At 52.8% G+C, this 27,852-nt stretch overlaps 1 protein-coding gene across 5 annotated transcripts in view; it reads right to left on the bottom strand.

Annotated features, from left to right (window-relative positions):
• Positions 1 to 590: 590 nt before the first annotated feature.
• SEPTIN9 (septin 9) overlaps positions 591 to 27,852 on the bottom strand; it is a 266,724-nt gene continuing 239,462 nt past the window's right edge. For all 5 annotated transcript variants that reach the window (XM_006122951.4, XM_006122953.4, XM_006122952.5 and 2 more), the window contains 8 exons: positions 26,845 to 26,973; positions 26,419 to 26,500; positions 25,077 to 25,214; positions 14,179 to 14,296; positions 10,511 to 10,606; positions 9,021 to 9,117; positions 4,690 to 4,741; positions 591 to 3,351 (listed from right to left, as the gene is read on the bottom strand). In XM_006122951.4, coding sequence (XP_006123013.1) covers positions 3,216 to 3,351; positions 4,690 to 4,741; positions 9,021 to 9,117; positions 10,511 to 10,606; positions 14,179 to 14,296; positions 25,077 to 25,214; positions 26,419 to 26,500; positions 26,845 to 26,973 — 848 coding nt within the window. In that variant the 3' untranslated portion in view covers positions 591 to 3,215. The remainder of the gene's footprint in view (positions 3,352 to 4,689; positions 4,742 to 9,020; positions 9,118 to 10,510; positions 10,607 to 14,178; positions 14,297 to 25,076; positions 25,215 to 26,418; positions 26,501 to 26,844; positions 26,974 to 27,852) is intronic.

Below are 27,852 nucleotides of genomic sequence, written 5' to 3' on the forward strand. Positions count from 1 at the left end.
AACATGCTGGACCAGGACTGATGGGCCACTAGTGAAGCTGAATATATTCAATGAAGCATCTTTGTCTTTAATAACGAGTGTTGGTCCAGTAAAGGCTCCTGGTATTGCCTCAACTGCAGCCTCTATTAGAACAGTACCAGCCACAGGAACGATGAGAATACCTCAGTTGAATTACACAAGTGCTGAGGGAGGTTGGTCACCCCACAGAATTTGGCTAGGATGCTGTGTCTGGCTGGACAGTTTTTTAAAGGCTGTTCAGCATCCAACATCTCCACTTATTTCCCAGATCTGGCCCAATATCCTTACTTGCTGAAAAAGGCAAAGGAATCCTTTATTGGCCACAAGAGCTCTTTTGTCTTATTTAATAAGTGGCACCCCAAATAGGCCAAGCCAGTGGCACTGGGCCCACAGCAATTCAAAGAGCACGTCCTCCAGAGACCCTAACACCATCCCTGTAGCCCCTGAATTTGCCCTCGGGAAGGAATGCCCTTGCATAGTAAATGATCTGAGACAAGATCAGCCTTTCTGAGGGTGTAGGTCTCAAAACCCCAAACAAACAAAAAAACCAAACCACCACAAGCATTTCCAGATAAACCTCTTTCCATTTGCATTTGAAACATTTATTTTGGGAAATACATATTAAAATACTATGATTTATACAAAAAAGGACTAATTTGTCATAATGCATATAACCCCCAAAAGGCCATATTTAATAGATCTGGATGAAATTTTTTTTAACTTTTTTTTATTTTTTAAACTCTTTTCCCCAAAACAATTAGATTACAAAGGAGAAAGCGGCATGTCTTGCTTGGCCCAGCTTTTGAGATACTGTCTTGGAAAGGAGTTTAAGATGGTGATATTTGCAGAAGTGCATCAGGCAGAAAAGACTTTCTACCCTCCCCTTTAATAGTCTTTTCAACACTTGAAACAAATACATTTTTCAGTTGCTACACAATATTTTGTTTTTGCTAAAATATAGCAAGTCAGCAAGTAAATAATTCATTTTCCTCAACTTAACACAGCTCAGTAAAAATTCCTACTTTTTTTTCCCCCCAGAAGGGGATGAAAGAGTTAAAGGGGAGTACAGATTTCACCTGCAATGCAAACATACCTTCAGATATACGTTCCTGTGTCCCATAGCCCACCACTATAGAACATCTGCCCATGCAGGCACGAAGAGGGGCTACCTTGTAAGATGCTACTTCCTTCTGCTATTATGCAGAATTGGGCCCGCTTGGCACAATACGCCCGCAATGGGTTCCTGTTACCAGCCTGGCACAGATAAGACGACATGGCATGGAGGATTGCAGCCCTCAGCAGCCTCTATATCTGGGTCTGTGAAGAGTGATGCATGGAGGAGCAGCAATCTGCAGATACTCCACTGATGCAGAAGAGCAGGCAGGCCTGTGGATCAAGGCAAGAACCGCATCCCTCTTGAAAACCTCCTCACCTCCTGTAAACATGCAGCTGGTCTCCTCCCTAATGGGGCTCAGGCAGTTCTGCGGGTGCCTCCATGTGGCTGGAAGTCAGGACCCCTTTGTCATTTGGTGGGAGCACCAAGAGGAGACAATGCGGGCACAGTCTTAGCCTCCAGGAGGGGTCAGAAAAGTGACATTAGGCAGGCACCGGGGCTGGGTTTTTAGACAGAGGACACAGATAGAAAGTTGGGACGGTCAGTGGAGCAGGGCTCTGCTCCAAGATCGACTTGCACGTGTGTGGTCCTGTCCCTGCCAGATTGGTCCATGGCATGGAGTTTCATTAAGCACGTGTGTTTACAGAAGTTGATCTAAGTCAACAAACCATGTTGGGGATCAGGGACGCTATACTGCACAGCTTGCATGAGATACCAGCTTAGCCTTCCTTACGCCTAAGGCTTCTAACACACACGTGGCATGCAGAGTGCAGTCTGTGTGTGCACAATTCTCTAGAGGAAGCATTAGCCAGATTAAGGAACTGGCTACATAAATATAAATTGCCCAGGTAAAGGAGTAAACTAAATTGATCCAACAGCCTCCTGAGGCTTATTTAAAACCTAATAAAACACACAAGTCACACAATACAAAGAATTCCAGCCTCCTGCCTGTGCTTTTGCAGTGATGGTTCTGTTCTCAGCCCCTTTCACACACAAACATACTCCGAGCCTTCAAGAGGCATGGAATTACAAATAAATACACAAGTGTTTCCAGGAAACCAGCCACAGGTCCAAGCACGGAGTGACAGGGAGATGCTGGGAAGAATCTCTGAAGAGTCAATCTGGATAGGCATTTGGCAGGCTGCACAGACAAACTAGCTATTGCATGGGAGCTGAATTCAAAGGCACTTCTCTCGGGATTTAGAGATCAGTAAGCCACCCCAGGGCATTCCTGGCTTATTGCATGTAGGTAGGTGTCAGGGCTTGGGGTGAATGGCTTCCTAGGCACAGGGAGCTGGGAGCAGAGGGAAAGAGGCAGAGGTAAGCTTGCGATCCCCTTCCCTATCCATCCACATCCCTGCCCCTTGCTTCTGAAGGCAGCCTAACAGATGGCCTTGCCTTCAGTGGACGGAGAAGAAAATAAAGCCATGTGACACTGGGCAAAGCCGCTTGGTTCCAACGGTCTTTACAACATGGCAGCAAGAGGGGTAGGGCGCCCTTCTCTGAGGCAGCCCCGGCCCTACTCTACAGGCCATTTCAAGACATGGAGGAGAGAGAAATCAGATTCATTTCGCAGTCAGCTCCTGTGAGCAGGAAGGGAGAGATCCACCCTGACCCAATGGCCTGGACTTCATTACCAAGCAGCCCTCAGGGCCTGCTCCAGCTCCGGTGAAGCCAGCTGGAGTCTTCCCATGGATTTCAGTGGGAGCTGGAGCAGGCCTTTGTGAGGAGGGGGCTCTTCTACCTACCCAGGGGCTGCACTTTGGGCTAGAATTGGAGAGTAAACAGAGACGGACTTGACTTGGGACAGTCATCTCCTCCTCCTGCCCAACCCCCCAGCTGTCCCTTGCCACGCCCAACAGGAGCTGAGAACAGAACCCCTGAGCCATGAGGCGGGCAGCACCAGGGGACTGGCAGTCACCACGCTCTTCACGATAGATACGGCATCAGATTATTTGGTCAGTTAATTGACAGCGCAGGGGAGAGGGACGGTGGCAGTGGCAGGAGAATAATACAAAATAAAGGAGGGAGAGGAAGAAACAGGAGCACGAGCGCACTGGGTCCTGGCACCGGAGCGAGACTGTTACATTTCATTGGCCACTAGCTCCTGGTCTGCCACGCCGTTGGAGAGTGTGCTCTGACCCTCGTTCAGCCGCTTCACTCTGTAGGCTTCGAAGTGGATGCTGCTGGTAATGTCCTTGATGTTCTGCATGTGTGTCCTGAGGGGAGCAGAGAAGCTGGTTAAACAAGATCTCCGAGCACAGATGTGTGGCCTCACCAAGGGCCTTTCATGGCAGCAAAGTTTGCTGCCACCTCTCCCATGCTGCCACTTTGCGCCCCCGCGATTTCAATGTCTCTAACTTCTGCTTATTAATGGAGACTTGAAAACATGACTCCAGGGTGGCTGAAGCAGTTGGAGGTAGTATGGAGCCTCTATCAGCACCAGCCGCCTCCCCACTAACCCCGTCTGTTGTTCCGAGGGCATCGATAGGTGAACTAGTGTGATGGCAAGGAAGGGCTTGGCCATGGGATTATGCTGCAGGAAAGACTGCAGGCAAGGGAAGTATTGAGCCCTGCAAGCCCGTACCTCAGCTGACTGCCTAGAGGGGTTTATGGGCAGTGGTGGATACACTCAGCTAAGCAGCCTGTGTTGACAGGGATAACTGCCACAGGTTTCGCCAGCTCAGAGCTCTGAGCATGTCGAGTACCCACAGCTTTGCTACCTGTGGAGAAAACTCTTCCTCTCACAGGGACCCCTACATGAAACTCACACCGGCACCCCTCTCTCAGCTTGCTGCCCGCCCTGGAGCCTGCCAAGCACTTCTGAGAGCAGCACTGCTCACCCCCAAGCAGCAGGTTGGGCATCTCAAAGTCAGGCTGCCTGTTAGATGCGTCTTTCACCAAGGAGCTGGCAAACAGCCCCAGGACCCCAGTGTAATGTCTAGCAGTGATCAGCACTAGGGCTTCAGAGAAAGGTCTGGAATTCTTGGTGTCTATATATCAGGAGGAGCAGCTCCCCCCACTCCCAGCTGACAATCAGCTTAAGCCACGACACGAGATCCAGCACCTCTTACGGCTTTACCAAGCCAGGGTGACTGCAAGCACTACTCCTACTAGTTTTAGGCCTGGAGGTGGTTTCTCTTCAGGGGGGTTTCCATGTTTATAGCATCATCTTTGCCACTGTAGGGAACCACACACAGGAGTCCGCTTACTCCGAGCCAGTGCTACAGCATCCAGCTGGAGGGCACAGAGGTGTATTGTGGCAACGAGCAACTGGCACACTGATGTAAGAGACACTGGGCCTGACGCAATCTTTGGGATGCTTCTCTGGTGGGCTCCTGGATATCGCAGGGCTCCCTTCTAGCCCACACTCCCTAACCTCTCCTGCTGGCCAGTGCAGCCGCTGGTTCGCATCCCCAGTCAGTGGTTGCTAGTGTGCTTTGCAAGAAGCAAGGGCAGGGAAGTTAAAGCAACTCAAGCACCAATCAGCCGCTGAGCTCTGCCCTTTCCTCTCGCCCCCTGCGGCAGACGTGAGCCAAAGGAGCAGTGATACTGACCTGATCAGGAGATCCCGCAGATAAGCAAACTCACAGTGTGTCGTGTTCTCAACTGGAAAGGAGGAGAAGAGGCAAAGCGTTAGGTTGCAGCCCAGAACACAGCTGGGACAGCCAGCTCAGGCCTTCTGTTTCAGCACCAACAGCCGTGCATCCCAGCTTCACACTGGAGCAGGGCCTTCAGCCCAGCAAAAGGGTCACAGGCTGAGGGATTCCACCAGTTTCTTCCTCTTTTCCATCAGACATCAGGGTATTTACACACAGGCTCACTGGCTGTTACCTGGCTGAACAACAGCTGACAAAAGACGGGAAGCGCTTCCGTATGTCTCCTCTGCTCACTCACTGCTGGAATGAACCCCTCCCGGGTACCCCCCCACCGAGTCGGCACCGTCTCTTCACAAACCACGAGAGGGTTCAACTTAAGAGTGTCTCTGGCCGGCACAGAGGAACCGGAAAGGCGAAGGGATGAATGGTTTTGTGGTTAAGGCACTTGACTGTGACTCAGGAGCCTTGGATGCAATCCCTGGCTTTACCGCAGACTTCCTATGGGGCCTGGAGCAGATCTGTGCTTTAATCTGCCCCTCCTCCCAATCCTGATTCATGCTGTGGAATGACAGAACCTACTATTGGGACTGTTTGGATTCAAAGCTACGTGGACAGAAAGCCTTGAAAAAGATCACAGTGCTGCCTGATCAGCCCTGTCCTGCACTCTGTGCACTGTGGGTTGGAACTGGGCTGTTAGTCTAATTCAGTGAGACAGAGCCCTGGGCCAAGGGAAAGCCTCTTCCCTTTTGTCTTCTACGTGGCTGAACAGGGTGCTCAAACAGCAAGCGTGTTAGCAACACTATTTCTAGAACAGAACCAGTGGCAAACGCTGGGCCCTTGAGTCTCCCTAATGTCAAAGCAGCCACCACACACCTGAAGGATGACTGGAATTTCTTACAAACCCACCTGGGCCTTCACTGCCAAGCCAGGAGCGTTACCAAGAACAGGCCACAAGAGGGCATCCGAGGGCTGAAAATTAAATGGGTTTCTTTGGCATCTTTGTGAAGAGCTTACTCAAAATAAGGCTTCTATAAAAAGAACGGTCAAATCAGAACAAGCTATGAAATGGAAGATGGAAGGGGGAGACGAGGGAGGGAGCAGTGAAATCACAGGCGCTGTGTCTCTAGGATCCCAGCCACTGAGAGCAGAGAACGTGTTGCACTGTCAGAAGGATGCTTCCCAAGTGAAATGCTGGCCTGAGACTGACTGTGAAGGAAAGAAGGGAAGGAAAATGAAGAAAGCAAAGAGGTGAGGCCACATCTGGAGTGTTCTGTCCAGTTCTGGGCCCCCCACTACAGAAACGATGTGGACGCACTGGAGAGGGTCCAGCAGAGGGCAACCAAAACGATTAGGGGGCTGGAGCACATGGCCTACAAGGAGAGGCTGAGGGATTTGGGCTTATTTAGTCTGCAGAAGAGAAGAGTGAGGGGGGATTTGATAACAGCCTTCAACTTCCTGAAGGGGGGTTCCAAAGAAGATGGAGACAGGCTGTTCTCAGTAGTGACGGATGGCAGAACAAGGAGCAATGGTCTCAAGTACAGTGGGGGAGGCCTAGATTGGCTATTAGGAAAAACTATTTCCCTAGGAGGGTGGTAAAGCACTGGGCTGGGTTCCCTAGGGAGGTGGTGGCTTTTAAGTCCCTAGAGGTTTTTTAAGTCCTGGCTTGACAAAGCCCTGGCTGGATTGATTGAGTTGGGATTGGTCCTACTTTGGGCAGGGGTTGGACTCAGCCTCCTGAGGTCTCTTCCAGCCTGAGGATTCTGTGGTTCTATGAAGAGGAGGAAGACAGAAGGTGCAGCAAGTGGTGGGGACAAGAGAAGAACAGATCCCATGAGAGTCCTGCACAGAAGGACTATTCAAACTGCACAAACAGCCTCCCAGGCAGACAGCAGTCTGTTCCAGGCTCCTTGCCAGCACTCCTGAGGAGGTTAGCTTGGGGCAGGAAGGGGCCCGAGGAGCTAGACGTGGCCAGTCATGGGCCCTTCATGAGCAAGGGCTGTGTGCCTCGTGAGGCACGGATGGGATGGGGCAGGAGACACAGGGCTGGGAAGAACACTCCACCCTCACCCCCAGCTCGAGCCCAGCATTTTCAGAGAGGCAAAGACTCCACCCTTATTCCCAGCCTCTGCTGATCCGTGGGGGGGGGGGAGGGGGAGTGGTTTGAGGCTATTCTGTGGGGCAGACAAAGCCGTACACCACTCCCAACTAAGCACATTGGCCACGGCTAAGGGCACTGGAATCCAATGAAGGAGACTGGCAAAAAGGCACTACATTGGGATTGTGCCCATTTTTGGTCCTTTTGCCAGCTAAAAGCTGCCGAATGGCAGTGCCACCTCCTAACGCCCCCCTTCCTTCTCAGCAATAACAGGCCTGCCCAGTCTCCCCAGAGAACCCCTGGGAGGCTTCAGTGGGGAGCTCCAGAGCCTGTTGGTTCCAAAGGCTCTCTTGGCTCTCGGCATCTCAGTCACCTGCCCCGAGCAAACAATCGGGATGGAAAATGCACATGGAATCCCCCTCCCCCTCCCACGCTCCGTCTCCTCCTTGTCAGAAAGTGGCAGTTTCAGGTTGGGCTACCGGTTTCCAGGCTTAACTGCACAGCAGTGGCTGCAGGCTAGGGAGACAGATGTCTGGAGCCTATGAAGAAAACCTCCACACTTACATGGCACCCTGCCGCCAGTCCCCTCCCTCGGGGCAGCTGCTAAGCAAAAGAGAGATGCTGACCTGAGAGCAGGGGAAACAGCCCCAGGACCAGTGGAGGACTCTCCCCTCCTCACAGGCAGGCAGAAGAACAATGAAAGGGCTCAGAAATGACCCTGCTCTCACCCAGATTCTTTAGGAGCCCTCCCCTTGCTTGGTCCATCAACTCCCACAGCACTCCAGGGCTGCTTTGGAAGGGGTGGGCAAAAGGCACAAGAGGGGAGGGGAGCAGGGAACAGGCATCAGAGTCTGGAATATTTCATAGCCACAAGGGCGCCTTTTTTCTGCATTACAGCAGCACTGTCACTGGCCTCAGCAGAGATCAGGTCCATGGTGCCAGGCGTGTCTGCAGAGACAGCGCCTGCCCCAAGCCCGCCTCAAAGAGCTAACAGTGCGGACAGACAAGACAGAGAAAGGGGTAAGAAAGAACAGAGGTGATTGGCAGTGACTTGGCCGAGTTAGAAACTGACCCCAGGTCTCCTGAACGCCAGCCCAATGCTCTAACCACTGGGAAATACTGCCTCCCACATAATCACTTATTAAATACCAGTGCTTCCCCTTCAGTAGCAGCCCTGTGATCTCTGGAGAGCCCCTGCACGACTCTGGAGGGGTGGTGCTTCTCTGTGAATGCAGAGCTGCCAAAGCCATTTCACATAGGCTGCCACCAGCCACAAGACCCCAACTCCAGGGTGCTTGGCCCAGGCTCTGCAGTATTACCAGGCTTTCAAGAGCCACTCTGCTCAGAAACACAAGAGCAGGCTCCAGTTCTGTTTAGCAGAGGTCAGTGGTGTATCCTCCTATTACTGGGGCCCTACCAAATTCATGGTTTGCTTTGGTCAATTTCATGGCTGCAGGATCTAAAAATTGGTCCATTTCACAGATTCCAATGTTTCCAGCAGACATTTCAGGGTATTGTATTGTTGGATCAGGGTCCCCACAAGGAGACTGGGGAGGATCCCAAAGCTGCTGTAGGGGCGTGCAGGATTGCTATACTCATTTCTCTGCTGCCCAGCTCTGCAGGCAGCAACTGCAGAGGTTTCTGCAGCTGGAAGATGCTCCTAGAGGCGGAGGTAGGTCTGATCTCTCCGCTGCTGCTGGGAGGACACCGAACGGGGGCTTCTACCTGCTAGTCAGGGTCAACAGTGGATTAACATGCGGGCCCACGTGGAGGAGAGGACAGCGGTGGACGCAGCCTTGGAACAGAGGCATCCTTAGCTGCTCAGGAGCCAGAGAGAGCGAGCAGGGGAGGAGAGGGCAGCGGCAGCCCCGGAGCTCAGGCAGGAGTTGTGGCGGTGGCAGCCCCTGTAGGCTGGTAAGGAGCTGCCCATAGAAGTGGGTTACTCTGATCTCCCTCTGATAGCTGCTGAGCAGGGGAAGGACAAGTCTTGTCCCTCCTCAGCCTGGCTGATTTGGGGGAGATCATATTTCATGCGGCGGGGCCAATTTCACAGACTGTGACATTTTCCTTGGCCCTGAAATTGGTAGGCCCTACATATCACACATGCTTCCAACCACCGCCCTGTGACTTCCGGTCAAGCGCTGCTGCAGACAGGCACGGGCAGGGAGGGGGAGGGTGGAATGGCAGCCCCTACCTTCGATGGTGCCCCACTTTGTTTTCCTTCCAAGTATTCGTCTCCCATTAACCTGGTATTCCTGGTCACTGCCCACCACTGCAAACGGAATCATCTCCTGCAGGGACAGAGCACAGTGCACGGGTTAATGGCTTTAGCCTGAAAGGCAGGCACAGCAGATGTGGGTAGGATAAGCCCCAGTCGGCCAAGCCCTTACAGGAGCAGCCACATGTTTAAGGTCTGAGGGTCTGTCCCCCAGAGCACTCTGGAGAGGGGTTTCACTGCATCATTTCACAGTAACATCGCCACAGGGTCGGCGTGTCGGTTTGCACTGCCTGTCAATGGGGCCATGCGTCTCTAGCACAACAAGAGGCCACCGCTGGAGGGTGGGGTGGGGGGGGGGGGCAACCTGATGGCCCCCGCTCTCCCACGGGTCCCTGGGGGATTGGTGGCAGCTCTGTGAAACACGGCAGATGGCCATGACGAGAGATGGGGGACTGGGTGCTTTGAAAACCAAAGGGAGACACAGGAGACATCAAAGCCTGGGCCAGGCCCCACACACGGCACCTGAATGCTGTTAGCACCAGTTGCTGCAGCACCTGCTCCATTCAGGGACACCAGTAGAAATCTGCCAATGCATCTCTACCCTGGCCGCTCCCTTCCAATCGTCTCTAACTATGAAACCTCGCAGCAACAGTGCTGCCCCAGGGAAATTCTTCAGGGAGCAGGCTACCTCCGTCCCGAGCATGCAGGAAGATGCCACCACTCGCACCTGGCATGGCCAATGCGCAGACTGGAGCAGCCTCCTGCCCACTTCCTAAAGGCTAGAGGCATATTTGGAGAATCATAATCCAGGAGGAAGCCGCAGGGGCAGAGGACGAGGAAGGCTGCAGAATGACACTATCCTGTCGTTAATGGCTGGTTTGCAGAGCCACTGCCAACAGCTGCCCCTCAAGATCAGAAAAGAGGAATGGAAACTGCTCTCATTCGGAGCACTTCTCTTCCTAGCCTAGCTCCCCAGCCGGCCGCACAAATACCATGGTACCAGGGACCTGGACTCTTGCAGCCAGGCCAGTTCTCAATGGGGCATCTGGAAACAAGTCACAGCTCCAGCTCCCAAACATCACAGCAAGAGGCCTTTGCTTGCTGCCATAGAACAGCAACAGCCAAGGCCCAGAAAGTGGCGTCAGGGACACAACATAGGGACGAGGGCCCTCTGCTCACTTTCCTTTCCCTGTGGGAGGGAATAAGCCAGCCCGCCACCAGGAGGGACTCAGCATCCCAGTCTATGGCTGAAATCAGACAATTGTCATGCGCTGGGAGCAAATCTTTCTATATCGTCTCCAGTCTCGGCACACAAAGAGGGGTGAAGTGCACCAGCCTGGGAAGGGAAATACACGCACTTTGCTGAGACCCCTCTCCCCAAATCCTCACTAGCCTTTGGAGCCACAGGGCCCATCCTGAAGAGCTCTGGGCCACAGCACTACCAGACAAAAGCACCGTCCACTCACTCTGAATTTCTCATTCACAAGCCGGTCCTCAGAGTCTTCATCAAACTCCTTCTGGGGGTACACGTCGATGCCATTGGACAGCAGGTCGGCTGTGATCTGAGGAAGACGCACACGAAACGGACACCACATCAGACTCCACAGAAAACGCTGCGACCAAGGCTGCTGCCCTTGGCCTTCCCAGCAGCATCGCAAGGCTGCACGCTGTGTAATACTGAACGGCCCTCAAATCCCTTCCCAGCTTGGAGCACGCCAGGCAGCCTGGCTTCCCCTCCCTACCGCTTTCCCGGAAAGGAAGAATGTGTTTCAGCCTAAGATCCACCCAGCACGTGCCTGAAGTGCAGCCCAGGAGGTTCTAAAAGATCCTCTCTGCATCGCCACACCACCCCCAGGATAGCGCCACAGACCAAGATGAAGTGTTGCTGGCTGGGCCCCACCTCCCCGTTAACAAGACAAGGGGTAGCAACAGCCGGCACCATTTGCAGCAAAGTTTGGGTGCACCAGAGTAAGCGAGCAAGTCACTTGTGGTATTTTTGTCTTGCTCACGTAGCCTGGAATAGGACCCCAGATCTGGTGCCAGGATGTTGGACTCGATTTCCTGTGGTCTCCTCCAGCCCTAGGATTCTACCCAGACAGTCTGTTAAACCCGATGGGGGTCGGGTTTAAATGAAGCGCTGGCGCTGCGCCATTGACCCAGGCAGAAGGGAAGAGTTTTAACTCCAGAATCCAACCAGGTATCAGTGTCAGGGATCTTCAGGCTCCTGAATCCTCTAATTAGGAACCCTGCAGCAGGGGGATGGGGGGGGGGGGGGGTTGCACAGTGTACTGGCCCCACCCCCCAGTGCTCTGACACCAGGTTCTTGGAGAGAGATTCGGGTGCCATCAGCATTAGAACACGTGTGTGTTTGCCTTGAGGAAAACCCAAGCCTGGATGGGGCCAGAGCCAGAAGCGGGTCCAGATCAGTGAGATGAGCCCCCTCCTGCATGTCAGAAACTTCCCCTCTGGCATGCTCTGGGGTGGGGGTGGGGGTAGGGGTAGGGGAGTCACTGTAGCACCAGGGGACACATGCCGAGGTTTCAGGAGCAGGCTTGGCTCTCACGTGCAAGTCTTTGGCATGTGTTACCAGAACACGGGGGTAAGTCTGAAGTAACGCCACCCAGGCCCTGCCCAAGCAAGAACAGAATCCAGACCTACTGAGGTCTAGAGACACGCATCTAAGCAGCGTGGCCAAAGCCGCATTTGACCACTGGGGGCAAAATCCTGAGCAGGTGTAAAAGGAGGACGGAGAGCTGTCGGTTTGTTCTGTGACAGCCCCCAGCAGACAGGGCGCAAGGTGTCCAGCATGGTTACATTTGTCCCCTGAAAGTCCGATTAGGATTAAAAACATAACTCAGTGAAAAGCAGCAACATCTCACTCCACCTTATTGCTACCAGAGCCCATGCTGCCACGCAGCCAGCATCAAGAGCATGGTACAGGCTGAAACAGCAAGGGCAACATTTGCTGAGTCTTCAAGTTCAATCTGTTCCTGCTTTCTTGACAAACCCAAGTTGATCCATTAAGTGCAAAGCCAATACGGCACCAGGAGAGCCAGCTGGGCTCCACCGTGCCTGACGTGAGCAACACTGCCAGCTCAGCTGCGACACCACAGGCTTTATTACCAAGGATGGCATCTGAGGCGGGGCGTGCCACCCTGGGCTTTCGGACTCCCCACGGACCCTGGGCCCAGCAGCGAGGCGGACGGAGGAGCGAGATGGACGTGTTCACACACCTAGCAACCTCTGACCTGGGCAAACGGGGCCTGGAAAAGTCACTAGGAAAGACCAGCCTCCGGCAGGCCAGAGCACCTGTCACAACCCTTCCTCCAACTGCAACAGCTCCTCCCGCGTCCCAAGAGCACCCACTGCCTGGCCAACTGATTACGCCCATTCGGCTCCATGTCCAGCACTTTGCTAGACCCTCTTGTGAAATTCCATTGCCACCCATTGATCAGATTGGGGATTTCAAGCCAGCCTCACTCCCACAGATGGGGCAGGAAGATGCTCAAGCCAGCTCTGAGCCCAGCAGATGGAGAACATTCAGTGAGCAGGGTAGCTCCCCTCCCCCCTTCCACAACAATGCTCTGAGTACGATTCAGACCAGGGACGGGAAGGCCTAGTTGCTTCCCCCATCCCTCCCTTGTTGCCTCTATCAGATAGAGGCGGGGGGGACTAGAGGGGTACTTCAACGTGGCAGTGCCGCACAGAGCCCGGGACCAACTGAGGACTGATCGGCATTCAGCGCTGCCGTTTAGCACTGCCACTGGGAGCCTGGGATCAGCTGAGGGGTCCCCAGCGGGGCACTGCCGCTTTGTAAAGCCTGGTGTCAGGCTCCTTGCAGTGTTTCAAAGCAGCAGCCACACGGAGCCTGGGGTCAGCTGGGGAGTCCCCAGCAGTCCCTGGGCTTCGGCTCTTTTGCCTTTGATGTGTAGCAACAGCCCTAGGGTTCGAAGGCAGAGGCGCCCTATCGACTATTTGATTAGTCAATTACCTGATAGGTAACATCCTTACTTCAGAGCAGACAGCCTTCCTCTGCAGTCCATAGCATCCCCAGGCGCATGGACACTACAGCCTGTGCCTCCGTCTCCTGCCCTGAGGGAGAACATTAGCAAACCCTCTTCTCCCAGCCTTGCTACAGGGCCTGAGGTAAGGCTGGGCTGAATCAAACTGGGAATCTCTTAGTTTCTGTTGCCCAAATCAGATGCTTCTGGAGACATACGAGCCTGGATTTGGCTGGGCTTCATATTTTCCTTCACTGCCTTGAGCACCACAGTCTGGATTGACAATGAGCCCTTGAACTACCCCCTCCTGGCTGGGCTCTAATGGGCAGATATTGGTTCAGAGGAGCAGGACAACCTGAAGCCAGCGGGAAAACCCCGAGACCTGCCATTCCCCCCGTCAGGCTGGCTGCATTCTGCGGAGATATTTATGGAATGCTGGCTGAACACTGGGGCCGGCAAAGCCCAGTCTAGTCCTACTGTGAATGGCAATTCAGACTCAAGAAGCCAAGAGTTGATTGGTGCCTTGCTCATTTCTGCAGCACGCGCTGGGCCACACCCTCCGTCACATCAGTGAATGTACAGCTCTTTGAAAGCCAAAGCAAAACAGCGGCACCACAACACCTGGCTGCAATGAGACAGCCCCTTAGGGGCTCTCCCCCACCAACTTCCAACTGATGCAATCCAGGGAATTGCACTGTTTGCCTCCCTGGCCAATCTCTCAGAGCTGAGCTCAGCACGCACAGTTTGGTCTGGATTGGGTCTCCTTGCACAGTGCCGTGCAGAAATACTGACTCTCCAAAACATTGAGAGGCTCTACAAGCAGCAGGACTGGCCTCTCACGGCCATAAAAGCAGTCTTGGGGAGGGGGGGGGGGGCAGAAGACAGCCATGCAGGAGGAGACCAAGAGCTAGAAATTCACTGTGAGCTGACCGAGATCCAAAAGAAACACAAGGAACTGTTTGGGAGCGAAGGCCCTTCCTCCTGCCACATGGGATCACTCAGAGCTGCAGCCTAAGGAATGCTCTGGGCTCCGGGCCAGCCCTTCGGCTTTGCAGACCTGCAGGGGGTGTGGGGGGAGGGAAGAAGGAAGGGAGTGGGATGTGCAGGCTGGGGAGCAGCTGCCATCCTCTTACCCTTTTTTTGAAATAGTCTCTCTCCTCCAGCGTTAGCGTGTCGGCTTTGGCGATGACTGGCACGATGTTAACCACTTTGCTCAGGCGTCTCATGAATTCGATGTCTAGCGGTCGGAGGCTAAAACCACAACAGAGAAAAAAGGGACTCAGACTTTCATAGTAACATAGCAGAAGGGGGAGAATCCCCAGCCCAGAGGAGGAACTTGGAGCCTAGAAAAGGTGGAAAGTAATTCTGTATTACTGGGGAACATCCCCCTCCAACCAACAGTTTCTTGAAGGCACTAGAGGGGAGCAGAGACAGACGTGCTTTGCAGACACAAACACTGAAGGATGCCAGGTTCCATTTGCAAAGTGTCCTGCAATCATTGATTAGCCCCAAACACGGGCAGAGGAGAGGGCTTTTATTGTCATGGGGACTATCAATCAGCAGATTTTAAGGATGTGAGTAGCTTTTGGCTAGTTCCTTCACAGAGCTGTGGTGAGGACCCAGGTATTCCTAGGTTAGGCCAGCCTGCCTTCCTTGTGCACTGGAATTGGAAAGTTGAAGGATGACCCTTGTATAAAGCTTTGCCCAAGCTTGCCAGGCACCTAATCAAAGTGACGTGAAATCATGAGCTATCCACCCCCCTCTGCTCTGCACCCAAACTGACAGCCCTGCCGGCGCAGAGAAAAAGTAGGATTTAGTTAATCCTCACATTGAACAGTTGCTGTAGACCAGATGCGTCTGCTTCCACAGGGGGGTAGAGATGACACAAAGTACAAAGGGAAAAACAGAGGCGCCAAAGAATTCACAACCCAACTGATCATCTTTAGGACTCCAGCTAGATGACTGTCTAGAACCACGTGTGGCCTCAAGTCTCGTTTGTTAGCTCCCTTATGCCGCTGACAAGCTGCTCCATCCACCTAGGCTGGCGTGGGCAAAGGGGCCTCCGCGGGCCGAATCCGGCCCACCAAGCGGGTTGATTCGGCCCGCGGAGGCTCTGCGGCTCCCCTGTCCCCAGGCCAATGAGGACCTGGGGGCAGGGGTGCGCACGAAGCTTCCTCCCACCCTGTGAGCAGCTCGCAGTTCTTTGACGTGCCGTGCGCTGCTTACAGGGCGGGAGGAGACGTCACGCTCTGCCCCACCCCCAAGCCCTGATTGGCCAGGGGGCAGGAGGAGCGCGCAAAGTTTCCTCCCCCTCCCTGTGAGGAGCGCACGGCACTGCAAAGTGCTGCACCCTCGCGCAGGGCGGGAGCAGGGCGAGGGAGGCTTCGCACAGCTCCCCTACCCCTGGGCCAATCAGGACTTGGGGGCGGGGGAGCGCGGGACGTCTCTTCCCGCCCTACGAGCACCTTTGAAGTGCCCCATGCTCCTCGCGGGGCAGGCGCAGGGCGGGAAGAGGCTTCGCGCACTCCCCCCACCACAGGCCAATCAGGGAGTGGGGGCGGGGGAGTGTGTGGAGCCTCTTCCTGCCCTGCCAGGGGCATGGACGCCTAGTGGGAAGGGGGGGGGCAAAGGGATTCCCCCACCTCCAGACCAATTATGGTCTGGGGGTGGGGAAGCCCAGAAGTATTCTGGCCCCGTCCCTTCCAGATTAGGCCCCACCCCTTCCGGGGCAGCCTTGGCCAAAAATTATTGCCCAGACCTAGGCAAACTGCTGGAACTCAAGGCCATGGCTGTTCCTCGTGGTCCAGATGCTGCTGGGGTCCTTGCCCCTCATGAAGAACGCACACAGCTGGGGTATTTGTGTTGGCCTGAACGACACACGATCCCCATCCACACCCCTCCAAATGTCTCATCAAGCAGCCAGACATGATGCCAAGAAGAGCAAGCCACTGCCATGGGGCTGAGGGGACCCCAGCCAACTTGGGAAGCGAGTGGTAGGAACAAGCGTCGGTAGCCACTGTAAAGAAGCGAGCACACTGCCATGGATGGTGTGGGGACACGGACACTGAGCACTGAAGGAACCTGCCTGCTTGGAACTGGTCAAAGTACACCAAAATAGTAGTGGTAGTGAGGAGTGTGAGGAAAGCGGCAACGCTGAGTCTACACACTGCTCTGAATCCCAGTCCTGCTGTGTGAGCAGGAGACTGGTGCCTCGGTACCAGTTTCAACCCAAATCCTTTCCCCTCCCAGGCAGGCAAGCCCACTTCCCGGTTGGGACCTTCACAAAAAATCCTGAACACGGCGGGGGAAAAAATTGGTTGAGCCCCCCAATCCTGCCCCTGCCCCCCAAAAAAGTCGCTGCACCTTTAAATTGCCCCGCTCCCCCACCCCATGCAGCTGGGGAAAAATGTCCCCGCCGGCCTTCCGTCTGAGAAAAACAGAAAATATTGGACATTTTGCATGTCTGGTATTTTCTGGGTTTTTTTTTAACTGGACAGAAGATGCAATTACTGGACTGTCTGGGTGAAAACCGGACACCTGGCAACCTAGCTGGGACGCAGGCTAACCAGCCCCTGCCTTCCACAGGCGGACTGCAGAAATCCCAGGTGTCCAAGGCAAGGGTTAGTCCTGAGTTGCCAACACTGTCTCATTCAGAGGCCTTGAGGCCATTGCAAGCCTAGAATTTTTTTCTGCACGTAGTCATCCCCAGTGCAGGGGTGGCCACAGGGCTCAGAGAACGCAGAGAGATTCAAAAAAGAGAGGTCACGTTGGGGTCTCTGCACAGCACAGAGAGCAGGGGAAGTAGGCACCACACACCAAAAAGCCTAGAGATCACGTCACTAGCATTGAGGAGCCAGACTCTGCAGTCACAGGCTGCCCTCAGCTCCAGGAAAGCAAGAGCTCAGTTTGGCTTTGGAAGACAATCCCCCAAGGACATCAGTACAGACCACTACCGAGAGCTGTTTGGAATGCTGCATAATGTATTTCCCAAAGCTCCTAGAAAGCATCGCTCTTCTGTTCTTCCCCAAGGACTTTTCCCTTCCCGTCCTCCTTGCAATGTTTCAAAATGTGTTTCCCCTTTAAAAGCCTCTCCCCCACCAACAGCACGTGCCTGCCTCTTTCGTCAGCTTTTGGTTTAGATGGAAGACGGGATGTGTATGTGGCCAGTGCAGACTGGGTCACAATCAGAAGTGCACTAGAATTTTAACTCTGATCCCAGTGTCAGAGCCCTATTACCACGGTCCACTGAGAACAGTAGGGGCTGGGAGGCTGTTTGTTACTCTTACAGCAGTGGGCAAAGAGACACGCAGCCCATCTGTGCCCAGGCACATCAGCCAGCTGCACAGCTTTGGGTCAGCTAGAATCTACACAGCATGCTTCGCCCGTCTCTGGGGGGTTTGGTGACAGAGCAACAGCCGTGCATCTCCTCGTGGTACTGCAGTGTTCTTAACCGCCACGGCCCGTCATGAAATCTCCTCTACAACATACAAGATCGTGAGCACTCACCACTGGGGTGAGGAGGTATTCTCGTATGCAGCTGTAAGATGACAAGTATCGCCCCCCTTATGGCGCTGTAACCAGTGCTCTTCCCTATAGCTCAGCCCCACAATACTGCTCCTACATGGCAATAGGGGGCACTGCTGTCTTTTGTACAAGCCCTATAGCAGAGGTCCCAATCCTGTCTATGGCTCCAGACACGTATTAACCTGCAGTGTCTTTCCCATGACTGGCTTCCCCTCGAAGCTCTTACTCAACAAACATCAGGATCTCTCGCGAGAAGCCAGGCAGATCTGGAATGTGGAGAGACACAGACAAGCTGTTCCAGGGAGCAAGACTTGCCCAGAAGATGGCTCTTGCGCCAGCAATGGGGAGAGCATGTGAAAGATCAGGAGAGGCCAGAGGAGCCCATGAGATAGGAAGCGCTGCTCCCAGCATTCAGCCAGTGCGCTCCCTGAGAAGAATGCCCTGCATCTATAGGAAGATTTTTACCCCACCATAGTAGATAAAATCCAGCTTGTGCAATTCAGTTCCCCTGCCCTGAATTTTCATTTAAGTAAGACACTTGTCTCCACCCGCTGCCCTATGCAGCTGCAACATCACAGCAGAGGACTCTCTCCAGAGACGGCTGCATTGCAGTGGTGGGTGCAAGTTCTCACCAGCTGGTAACACTCGCTGGGAGGAAAGGCATCTATTGGCCTATTTCTCAGCAGCTCCACTGAGAGGAGGATTTGGCCCCTAGAGACCATTCCATGCCCACATTAACGAATGCCCTGGCTGCAGCTTCTGCTTTCCCCAAGCAGGGTGCGAATCTTTAAATCAGTGAGGAGGCTTGTGACAGAAGGGGGGATTCAAGATCGTCTTTATCACCAGGCAGGTCTCCTTGCTGGCCCCCGTAAGGCCTAGGCCATCCAGGAAGCCCACCCCACACACCGAGACACTGTCCAAGATCAAACTGAGTCATCTGTGCGCTGTGGGGCCCTGTGCTTTCCCAGAGCCCCCAAGACAGAGCATTCTGGCATCTGCGTCGCTCTGACTGTTGGAGCACCAAGGTCAAACAGCAGATTCTCCCTACACCACCACAGGGAGCAGTATTCCTGCCTCCGGGCTGGGTCTCAGGACAGGGCATGGGACAGCTGGCTGCTGGGGGACTTGCTCTAGGACACAGCTTCCTGTTAATAGCAAAGCTCAAGAGGGCCACCTCTGAGCCCAGAGGTAGCAAGGTGCAATGGTAAGATAACACAATCCAGGCCCTTTGAAGCCAAACCGCAGCTCTGCCACTGACAATTTAAAGGCGTTTGGTCTTTCAGACATTACAACTTCTGTCTCATGGGGTCACCCCTTTCTTCCCTCCCTCCTACATGGGGTGCTAGGAAGCTTAATTGGTTGCATTTATGAGGTACTTTAAATATGCTACTACTGTCCTATCAAGCCAAGGTCACAGGGATTGAACAAGCAGGGCTCTAGACAAGTAACTGAGTTTCTCAGAGACCAAATCATTCTTCTCTATATTTTTGGACCATCTTATACCATTTGCTACTAAATTCTGTTAATGGAACACTAGAACTGAAAGGGACCTCGAGAGGTCATCGAGTCCAGGCCCCTGCCCTCATGGCAGGACCAAACACCATCTAGATCATCCCTTAAAAATCTCTAATGGTGGAGATTCCACAACCTCCCTAGGCAGTTTATTCTCATGCTTAACCACCTTGACAGTAAGAAAGTTTTTCCTAATGTCCAACCTAAACCTCCCTTGCTGCAATTTAAGTCCATTGCTTCTAGTCCTATAATCAGACATTAAGGAGAATAATTTGTCTCTCTCTTCCTTGTAACACTCTTTTAGGTACTTCAAAGCTGTTATGTCCCCTCACCGTTTTCTCTTTTCCAAACTAAATAAACCCAATGCTTTCAGTCTTCCCTCATAGGTCACATTTTCTAGATCCCTAACCATTTTTTGTTGTTCTTCTCTGGAGTCTCTCCAATTTCTCCACATCTTTCTTGAAATGTAATGGCCAGAACTGGGCACAATACTCCAGTTGAGGTTTAATCAGTGCACAGTAGAGCAGAAAAATCACTTCTCGTGTGTTGTTTACAATAATCCTGTTAATACATCTCAGAATGAGGTTCCCTTTTTTGCATATTTAGCTTGTTCTCCACTATAACCCTAGATCCCTTTCTTCAGTAGTCCTTCCTAGATAGTCACTTCCCATTTTGGATGTGTGAAACTGATTGTTACTTCCTACGTGGAGTACTATGCATTTGTCCTTATTGAATTTCATCCTATTTACCTCAGACCATTTCTCCAGATTGTGTAGAGCATTTTGAATTACATAGCCCCATCCTCCAAAGCACTTATAAGCTCCAGCTTGGTATCAACACTGGTGAGGCCTCATCTGGAATATTGCATCCAATTCTGGCCCTCCACTACAGAAAGGAGTGCATTGAAGAAAGTCCAGCGGAGAGCAACAAAAATGATTAGGGGGCTGGAGCACATGATCTACGAGGAGAGGCTGAGGGATTTGGGCTTGTTTAGTCCTCAGAAGAGTGAGGGGGGATTTAATAGCAGCCTTCAACATCCTGAAGGGAGGTTCCAAAGAGGATGGAGAGAGGCTGTTCTCAGTGGTGACAGATGTCAGAATGAGGAGCAATGGTCTCACACTGTAGTAGGGGAGGTCTAGGTTGGATATTAGGAAAAACAATTTCCCTTGGAGGGTGGTGAAGTGCTGGGATGGGCTCCCTAGGGAGGGGGTGGAATATCCATCCCTAGAGGTTTTTAAGTCCTGGCTTGACAAAGCCCTGGCTGGGGTGATTGAGTTGGGTTGGTTCTGCTTTGGGCAGGGGGCCGGACTCGACCTCCTGAGGCCTCTTTCAGCCTGAGGATTCTATGATCATCTTCAAAATGTATAAGCATATTCTGTGCCATTATCTAAATCACTGATGAAGATACTGAACAGAACCAGTCCCAAAACTGACCCTTGTGGAACCCCACTTGTTACACCCTTATGCCCTTCCAGCATCACTGTGAGCCATTGATAACTATGGTTTTCCAACCAGTTATGCACCTAGTTTAATAAAAACTATATGAAAATACCATTTTCTATTAAGTTTTATAGGATTTCCCCCAAAGGAGGCCCTTTAACTGGAAGTTTAGCCAGGAAAGTTCTAGCCTGGTTATTAAGTTACAGACATTGAAGCAGAACAAAGCCATTGGCTGACTGCACCGGAGAAGCTGCTTACACACAAATTAACCCTTTCACACACACGTGCTATAGAATAGAGATAGAAATGTAGCCGTGTTCATTTTTTTAAATTGTATCCTTTGGTATATATGGTTGTGACAATTTTCTTCCACTATTTGATCTGAGGAAGTGGGTCTGGCCCATGAAAGCTCATCACCTAATAAACCATCTTGTTAGTCTTTAAAGTGCTACGTATGTGCTATAGACAGAGCCACCATAGGAGCAGTGGGAAGAGATGGCTTAATCTAGCCTCTACTGCGGGGTAGCCAAAGGCACTGACTCTCCAAACCACATACGACTATTTTCTATTTTCAGACGTTCAAAAGTCAGGACACAGCTGCCAGGGCTCAGGGCCCCAGCTCCATGGAGAGAGGGCCTCTGCCTCAAAATATCCCTCCCCGTTGGGCAGAAGCAAGAGGCAATGCAGGGGGTAGGGGACACTTGGCCCTCCATACACCCGCCTTCCTGCCCCTGCACTCTTGAACCCATTTTGTCATCCTGGTTGGTTGGCTGGTGATCCAAGGAAGGGCTGTCAACTCCCAGCCTGCCTGGGGCCAGAAGCGCCTGCAGTGGGCAGCTCCCTGAGTAACATCCCTACTTCAGAACAGGAAATCATCAACAGCTCCCCTGGGATTTGTGTGATGTTGCCCTCTAGCGGGGATCCAGAGTGCAAGGGAAAACCTGTCACTTCTAAGGCGACAGAGCCTGAGGCTTTGGAGCTAATTCCCTCTTCTTGTGGCATGTGCCAGACAGCGCTAGCATCTGTCGGTTAGAGCTGCCCAAAGCCAGGAGAGAGGCAAGCCTTGCTTATGTTAAACTACAGTAGGGATGTTAAGGACTAGTCAACTAGTCGCTTCCTCCCCCCCCCCCCCCCCACTCCTTTGCTGCCTCTATCAGATAGAGGCAGCAAGGTGGGGGAGAGAGGGAGGTACTTCCAAGCAGCAGAGTTGCATGGAGCCTGGGGTCCTGGACTCTGTGCAGCGCTTCCCCTTTGAAGTGCTGCCCTATCGACTAATCGAATAGTCGATGCAAAAATGCATCGACTGTTTGATTAGTGAATTACATGATACTTAACATCTTTAAATGACAGGAAGCTGCCTCCAAGCTCCCTGCTCTCCGAAAAGGCGTATGGTCACTTCTCACAATGCTCCACTCAGAGAGAAGCATGTAGCCAGTGTTGCTAGCTCACAGTTGCTGAGTAGGGACCAGGAGGACCAAGTATACAGAAGAACTGGGGAGATTATGAAGGGCAGGAGGAAAGCGCCAATGATAGGAAATTACACTTGAAACTAACAAAATCAGGTAGGCAAATGCTGCATATTACAACTCAACCAGCCAGCATTTCTCTCGCACTCCCACTCCCACTCCCATGAAAGACCCCCTCCCCCCCCGTAGGCGATGGCTTCAGAGTGCCCCGCTGTTCCCCCGCTTATCGGCATCCTCTGGTGAGAGGTGAAAGTCAGGAGCCAGATGTCCTCTTTGACACCTGGGCAGGAAGCTGCGGCCCTGGGAGAAGCAACCCGAGCAGGCAGCCAAGCGGGTTCGAACCCCCAGCTGGGGTATCAGGCTACATGCAGCCAAAGGCGATTGGAGGGGAAGGAGCATGTTGCGTGCAGCTTGGTAATGAAGCCTCTCGAACTGCAGGGCCATTTGCTCATATTGGAAACACATGTTCTTTGGAGGGGCGGGGAGAGGGAGGACACAGCGATTCAGACTTCCATGCCATCACTCGCAGTGAGAGAAACCAGAACATGCCATTACAGAGGTGGAGGAAGAGGGGCCAGCCCAACGTGTCAATGCCCTCCCCCGCACACCCAGAACGACGGACTTGCCATGGTTTCCTGGGGGGAGGGACGGGTACGCTGGAGCACATCCACTTTAGCAGCTCTTGCAATGGCACAGAGCAGTGCATTGTGGTAGCTATCCCACTGTGCAGCTGCTTTGTGAGGGTTTGCAATGCCACATGGGGCAAGCAGTGTCACACAATGCTCCATGGTCATCCTGGTCTGGCCTTTCAACAGACAGTGGGGAAGGAGGGAGAGTGTGTATGCAGGGAGTGCATGTGTCCGCAGTGGGTTTTGAGGGCTGTCAGCATGCTGTCTTGTGACTTCAGACAGTGTCTGAGGCAGGGGCACCCCAGTCTCCCTCCCCAGCACTTTGTACAGCAATCTCTCTCATACACACGCCCCTGCCTCTGTGTTTAACAGCACGAGCACCTCAGCCATGCTCCGCAGTAAATCGCTCCACCTGCAGGCTGTGAAAGGGGAGATGCGCATGCCTGCGGGGCAGACAGCCGAGGTCCCAACAAAGAGCACAGGAGACTTGAGGGGTAACAGGCCACGTCCAGAGGCCAGTCAGAATGCAGCAAAGGGCTCAAGTGTCCACACTGGCCCCACAGTGCTACGTACCGAGCCCAGCGAGCACCACACTTCTCGCCGAGACGCTTACCCAGAGCGCAGCAGCTGCAGGGTTAGTGCGCACTAAGTGCCTGGCCGGCGTCGACACCCCAAGTGACAGCACTGGGAGCGGATTTACTGTGCAGTCACTTGCCAGCATAGACTAGGGATGTTAGCTAGTGGGTAACTGAATAGCTGACTAATGGCATGAATTCTTAGCAGTCACTTGGCTATTTGGGGGGCAGGGCCGGCAGCCAGTGCAGTCCAGCCCCCACTCCTGGGGAGCCCACTGCCACCCTACGCTTCTGCCTCTGTATCACAGAGAGCAGTGTGGGGTGCCAGTTTAAAAGCCAGCTTCCTGCACAGACTGGCTGTCTGCTGCCCCACACTGCTGCCTGATATAGAGGCAGCAGCAGCCCTTGTTCGCAGGGGGTCTGAGCTCCTGGTGGACAGAGGCTGCTGTGGAGGTGTGAGAGAGGGGTGGGGACGGGCTGTTGTTGCGAAGCCCGGGGTGGGAGGAAAAGGAGGGGAAGGTGGCACCACAGAGCTGGTGCTGGGGGGAACCTGCTTTTAAGCCAGCTGCCCCCCAGCACCGGCTCCTGCTTCCCCTCCCCCCTTGCTGCCTCTGATACAGAAGCAGCGGGGAAGGGGTAGGAATCAGTTAATCTAGTTGACTACTTGCCTAAGTCTTGACTCACTGGTTAATCACATAGTCGACTATTCCTTTACATCCGTAATGTGGACTTGGCCCTAGAGTCCTCTCGTGAAAAGGTCTTTTATTTTACCTGATCATCCCGAGGCACACAACTCCCTCTGCCCTCCATCCCTAACAGTAGGCTACCCCATGCTGGCAGCCCAATCACACAATCCAAGGACATCAGTGCCTTTGCAGACTGCACGTATGCAACCATCCCTTCTCCACGCAGGGCAAGTCATGCTGACAAGGACTTTGATCTTGGGATGAGACAGAATCCCTGGATTTTAGCTAACTGTTTAATCCGTCCATAGGGGAAAAAATGGAAACTATGCCTGCATGTTTGTTGCACCTATGCCTGGGTAGTTGTTTTGGGTTAACAATAGCAGCTACAGATGGGAAAGGGAGCTAGCTTTATTCATTGGGAATTACTGCATTCACATGTTAGGGTACGTCTAGACTACAGGCTTTTGTCGACAGAAGCTTTGTCGACAGTAACTGTCAACAAAGCTTCTGTCGAAAAGAGCGTCTAGACTACATTCAGTTCAGTCGACAAAGCAAGCTGCTTTGTCGACAAAACCCTGTAGTCTAGACACAACCCTAGATGCAATAACACCTTCTGTCGACAGAACTCTGAGGTTTACCAGTGTCGACAAAACTGCTGAGTTTTGTTGACGTTATGTCGACAGAACTCAGCGGTAGTGTAGATGCAGGTTTAGTTTTGTCGACAAAAGTCCACTTTTGTCGACAAAACCCTGTAGTCTAGACACACCCTTACTTGTGTGGGATTGTATAACAGAGCACCTAGCAGTCCATGTGTGCATGCTCTGACATACAGGAAGTGACTAGAACTTGGCTAATCTGGATGTTGCATTTGCACCATGGGTGACTGGTTGGAAAATGTTTCAGAGGGGTAGCCGGGTTAGTCTGTAACAGGAAAAACATAAAAAACAACAAATAGTCTAGTAGCACCTTAAAGACTAACAAAACATGCAGATAGTATCATGAGCTTTCGTGGGCACAAGATTTTGGTTGAAAGAAAGTCCAAATACCAGAGTGATTTTGTACGTAGCAACTTCTGGGGCAGGTTAAAGACAGAAACAGCTAGCACTAGAGAGGCAAGTAGGTTCAAATCTTGGTCATAACCCTCCCCACCCCAATCCCACTTCAGTAGGAAAGATCATTCTCCTGAGGAGGTTACATACGCATGGCCGGTGGCTGGGATGAAGTATATGCAGCAGTGAACTCTGGTGTCTGGGATCCGCTTCTTCCGGTTCACATTGAGCTCCTCTTGCAAGTACTTCTCATACTGGTCATTGATGAACTTCATGATGGGCTGCCAGCTATGCAGAAAGTCGCACACAGGTGAGACAGGATTCATGTAGGGATTCTAAAACCACCCACAGGCTACCCTAAGGACTGGACCCTGAAAGGGGGAGTCAATGGGAGGATGGGTGCTCAGCGTCTTGCAGGATTTGGCCCCAAGTAAAAACACAAAGAATGTTTCATGCAGCAGCTGCAGGCAGCAAAGAAAAGAAGCCTCCAAGTCCTGTGTGAACAGGACTTTGCAGCCTCTCCCAGCGTGCTAATGGCAAATCTTGTTGTAATCACTTTTCAAAGGAGAAAAGTTTCTGGAAACCCTCCCAGTCCTGACACTCAGAGCAAGGGGAACCACTAGACTGCACAGGACAGCTGAGCTTCTTGGCTGGGAACTCTGCCTCCAGCACTAGGGGGCAGTGCAGAGCCCGCGACCCCTTCCCGTGGAAAACAGCTCGGCCATGCAAAGGCAGGCCGGCCCCTCGTGGCGTGCCTCCGGGGAGGGGCACAGATAGTTTGACTGATTATTTTCGCACCCATCCCCACAAGAGAGGTACATGGACATTCAGACACAGGGCTGCCCACAGCTGCTAACCTCCCAACAGCGCAGCCAGGCAGGGCTCTCCTGTCAGCATGACAGGGATGCTGGGGCTGAGCAGATGGGAGGCACCTAAGCAGTGGCAGCAGGGTGCTTGTGGACATTTCCTGGGAAACCTAGGGCCAAGCCTGGCCTTCGACCTGCTGAAAGCAGCACATCGTGCTCTGCCCCAGGACCGGAGGCGTGGGGGCCTGTAGCTACCCAGAGGGGCACCGCTCTCCCCATGCCATCCCCACATCATGGGGCTAGGATTTTTGGCCCAATGAGCAGGATTCCTCAGCTTCTTTTGGCACCTGCCCTGCCCATGAAGTGCCACTCTGGGGGTGTGGGCATAGAGAACAATGACTAACCCAAACCCTTTGCACTGGACCCTGCTGGGGAAGGAAGCTGGCAGGATGAGCTGGCTGCCCTTTGCAGCTGCTCAGCATTTCCAGCCTCTTCCCTGACAGCCAAACTGGCAGAATGAGAGCAGCAGAGCTGGGCGCTGCCAAGCCACACGGCTAGAAAAGAATCCACATCTTTGCGATGTGCCGTGGCCCATTCCATCTCCCAGGCCAAAGGAAGCCCCTGTTCTTCCATGAGGTCTGCCCACGGCAATTCCGCTGCCATGTTCCCCTCTCCTAGCTCCTCACCAGTTCTCATTGTTGATGTGATCTCCAAAGCCTGGGGTATCGATGACAGTCAGCTTCATACGGACACCTTTCTCCTCAATATCTGAAACAGAAACATTCAAGGGATGTTGTATGACGCAAGCAGAGACAGGCGCCACATGCACCTGCCCTACTACCAGAGATCTCTCCAAGCAGCGGCAGGCTTGGTCCCTGAATCCCTCAAAAGATACAGCATCCTATTACATCAGTGGCATTTCAACTACCTTCTAAAGAGACAACACAGCTTAGTTCTTTGAATAGCCCATAGAACTCCTCTGAAGCACGATACCTCGCCAGCAATCTCACCTTATTGCATTCAGGCATAGAGTCTAAGCTGGTGGATACAGCATAGCAGAAGCCTTTAGAGATCTGTCACCCCCAAACTACATGTGTGCCCACCACACTCACCATGAGTGATCGACTTTATTTCCACAGTTTTGGGGATCCGCTCTTCAGAAGTTGGCTGAACGGATTTCCGGCTGACTTTGGATTTGAAGAGTGTGTTGATTAACGTGGACTTCCCCAAGCCACTCTGACCTGGAGGACAGAGAGAGTCAGAATCAGAGTAAGAACTGACTCCTTGTTACCTTTATGGGATTCCCCATCTCCACCATGCATCAAGAACACCATCTGCTAGCTAGGGTGAGGCCAATTCCACAGGCAGCAGCTTTGCGCACACCTATAGTTTTTCTTGGAATACCATCTTGGAAGTTCCTTTTCACACGCAGATGCTGCATTATTGGCTTGGGTACACGTGTGCTGGCACCCTCTATTGGAACAAACATTTCAGAATGGCTCATGTTTTGCTGGTTCCTGCAGCCAATTAAGCACAGTCTGTTCTGACAAGGGAAGGCCCTTTGCTTGTGGGTGTGAATCATTGGAACTGCAGCTCCAAGAATGCTTTCACTATTGAGGCAACACACTTAGGCCTAGTCTACACTAACCCCCGCAGCCAATCTAATCTACGTCATATAGTTACTGCAGTGTCTGGTGTGTGGTAAGGTTGGCAGGGGATGCTCTCCCGTTGATGCTGGCTACTCTTCTCATCCTGGAGGAGTACCAGCATGGCCAGAACACACAGATCAATATAGCACATCTAAGCAGACACGAGAAATTGACAGCCAGTGGATCAATTGCTGCAGCATCAACCCCTGGTATAGTGAGGACAAGCCCTTAGAAACATCTTCCTCTGGGATCAATATACATCTCTATTCCCTGGTCCTGTTCGGAGTGGAACACGAAACCTGTGTGTTTGAAGGCACTGAATGGAGTGGGTGGAAAGTGCTAGGGTCCGACCTCACTTTGAGGGTTGTCAGACAAGTGAGACAAGCTTAGACTCCAATATGGAGTAGGGATGTAAAATCCAGATTCATCAATTAACTGGTTAACTGTTAAGCACTGGGACAGCCCTCCACC

This window comes from Pelodiscus sinensis, chromosome 20 (genome assembly GCF_052426305.1).
Source record: "Pelodiscus sinensis isolate ZL-2025 chromosome 20, ASM5242630v1, whole genome shotgun sequence".
Taxonomy (NCBI): Eukaryota; Metazoa; Chordata; order Testudines; family Trionychidae; genus Pelodiscus; species Pelodiscus sinensis.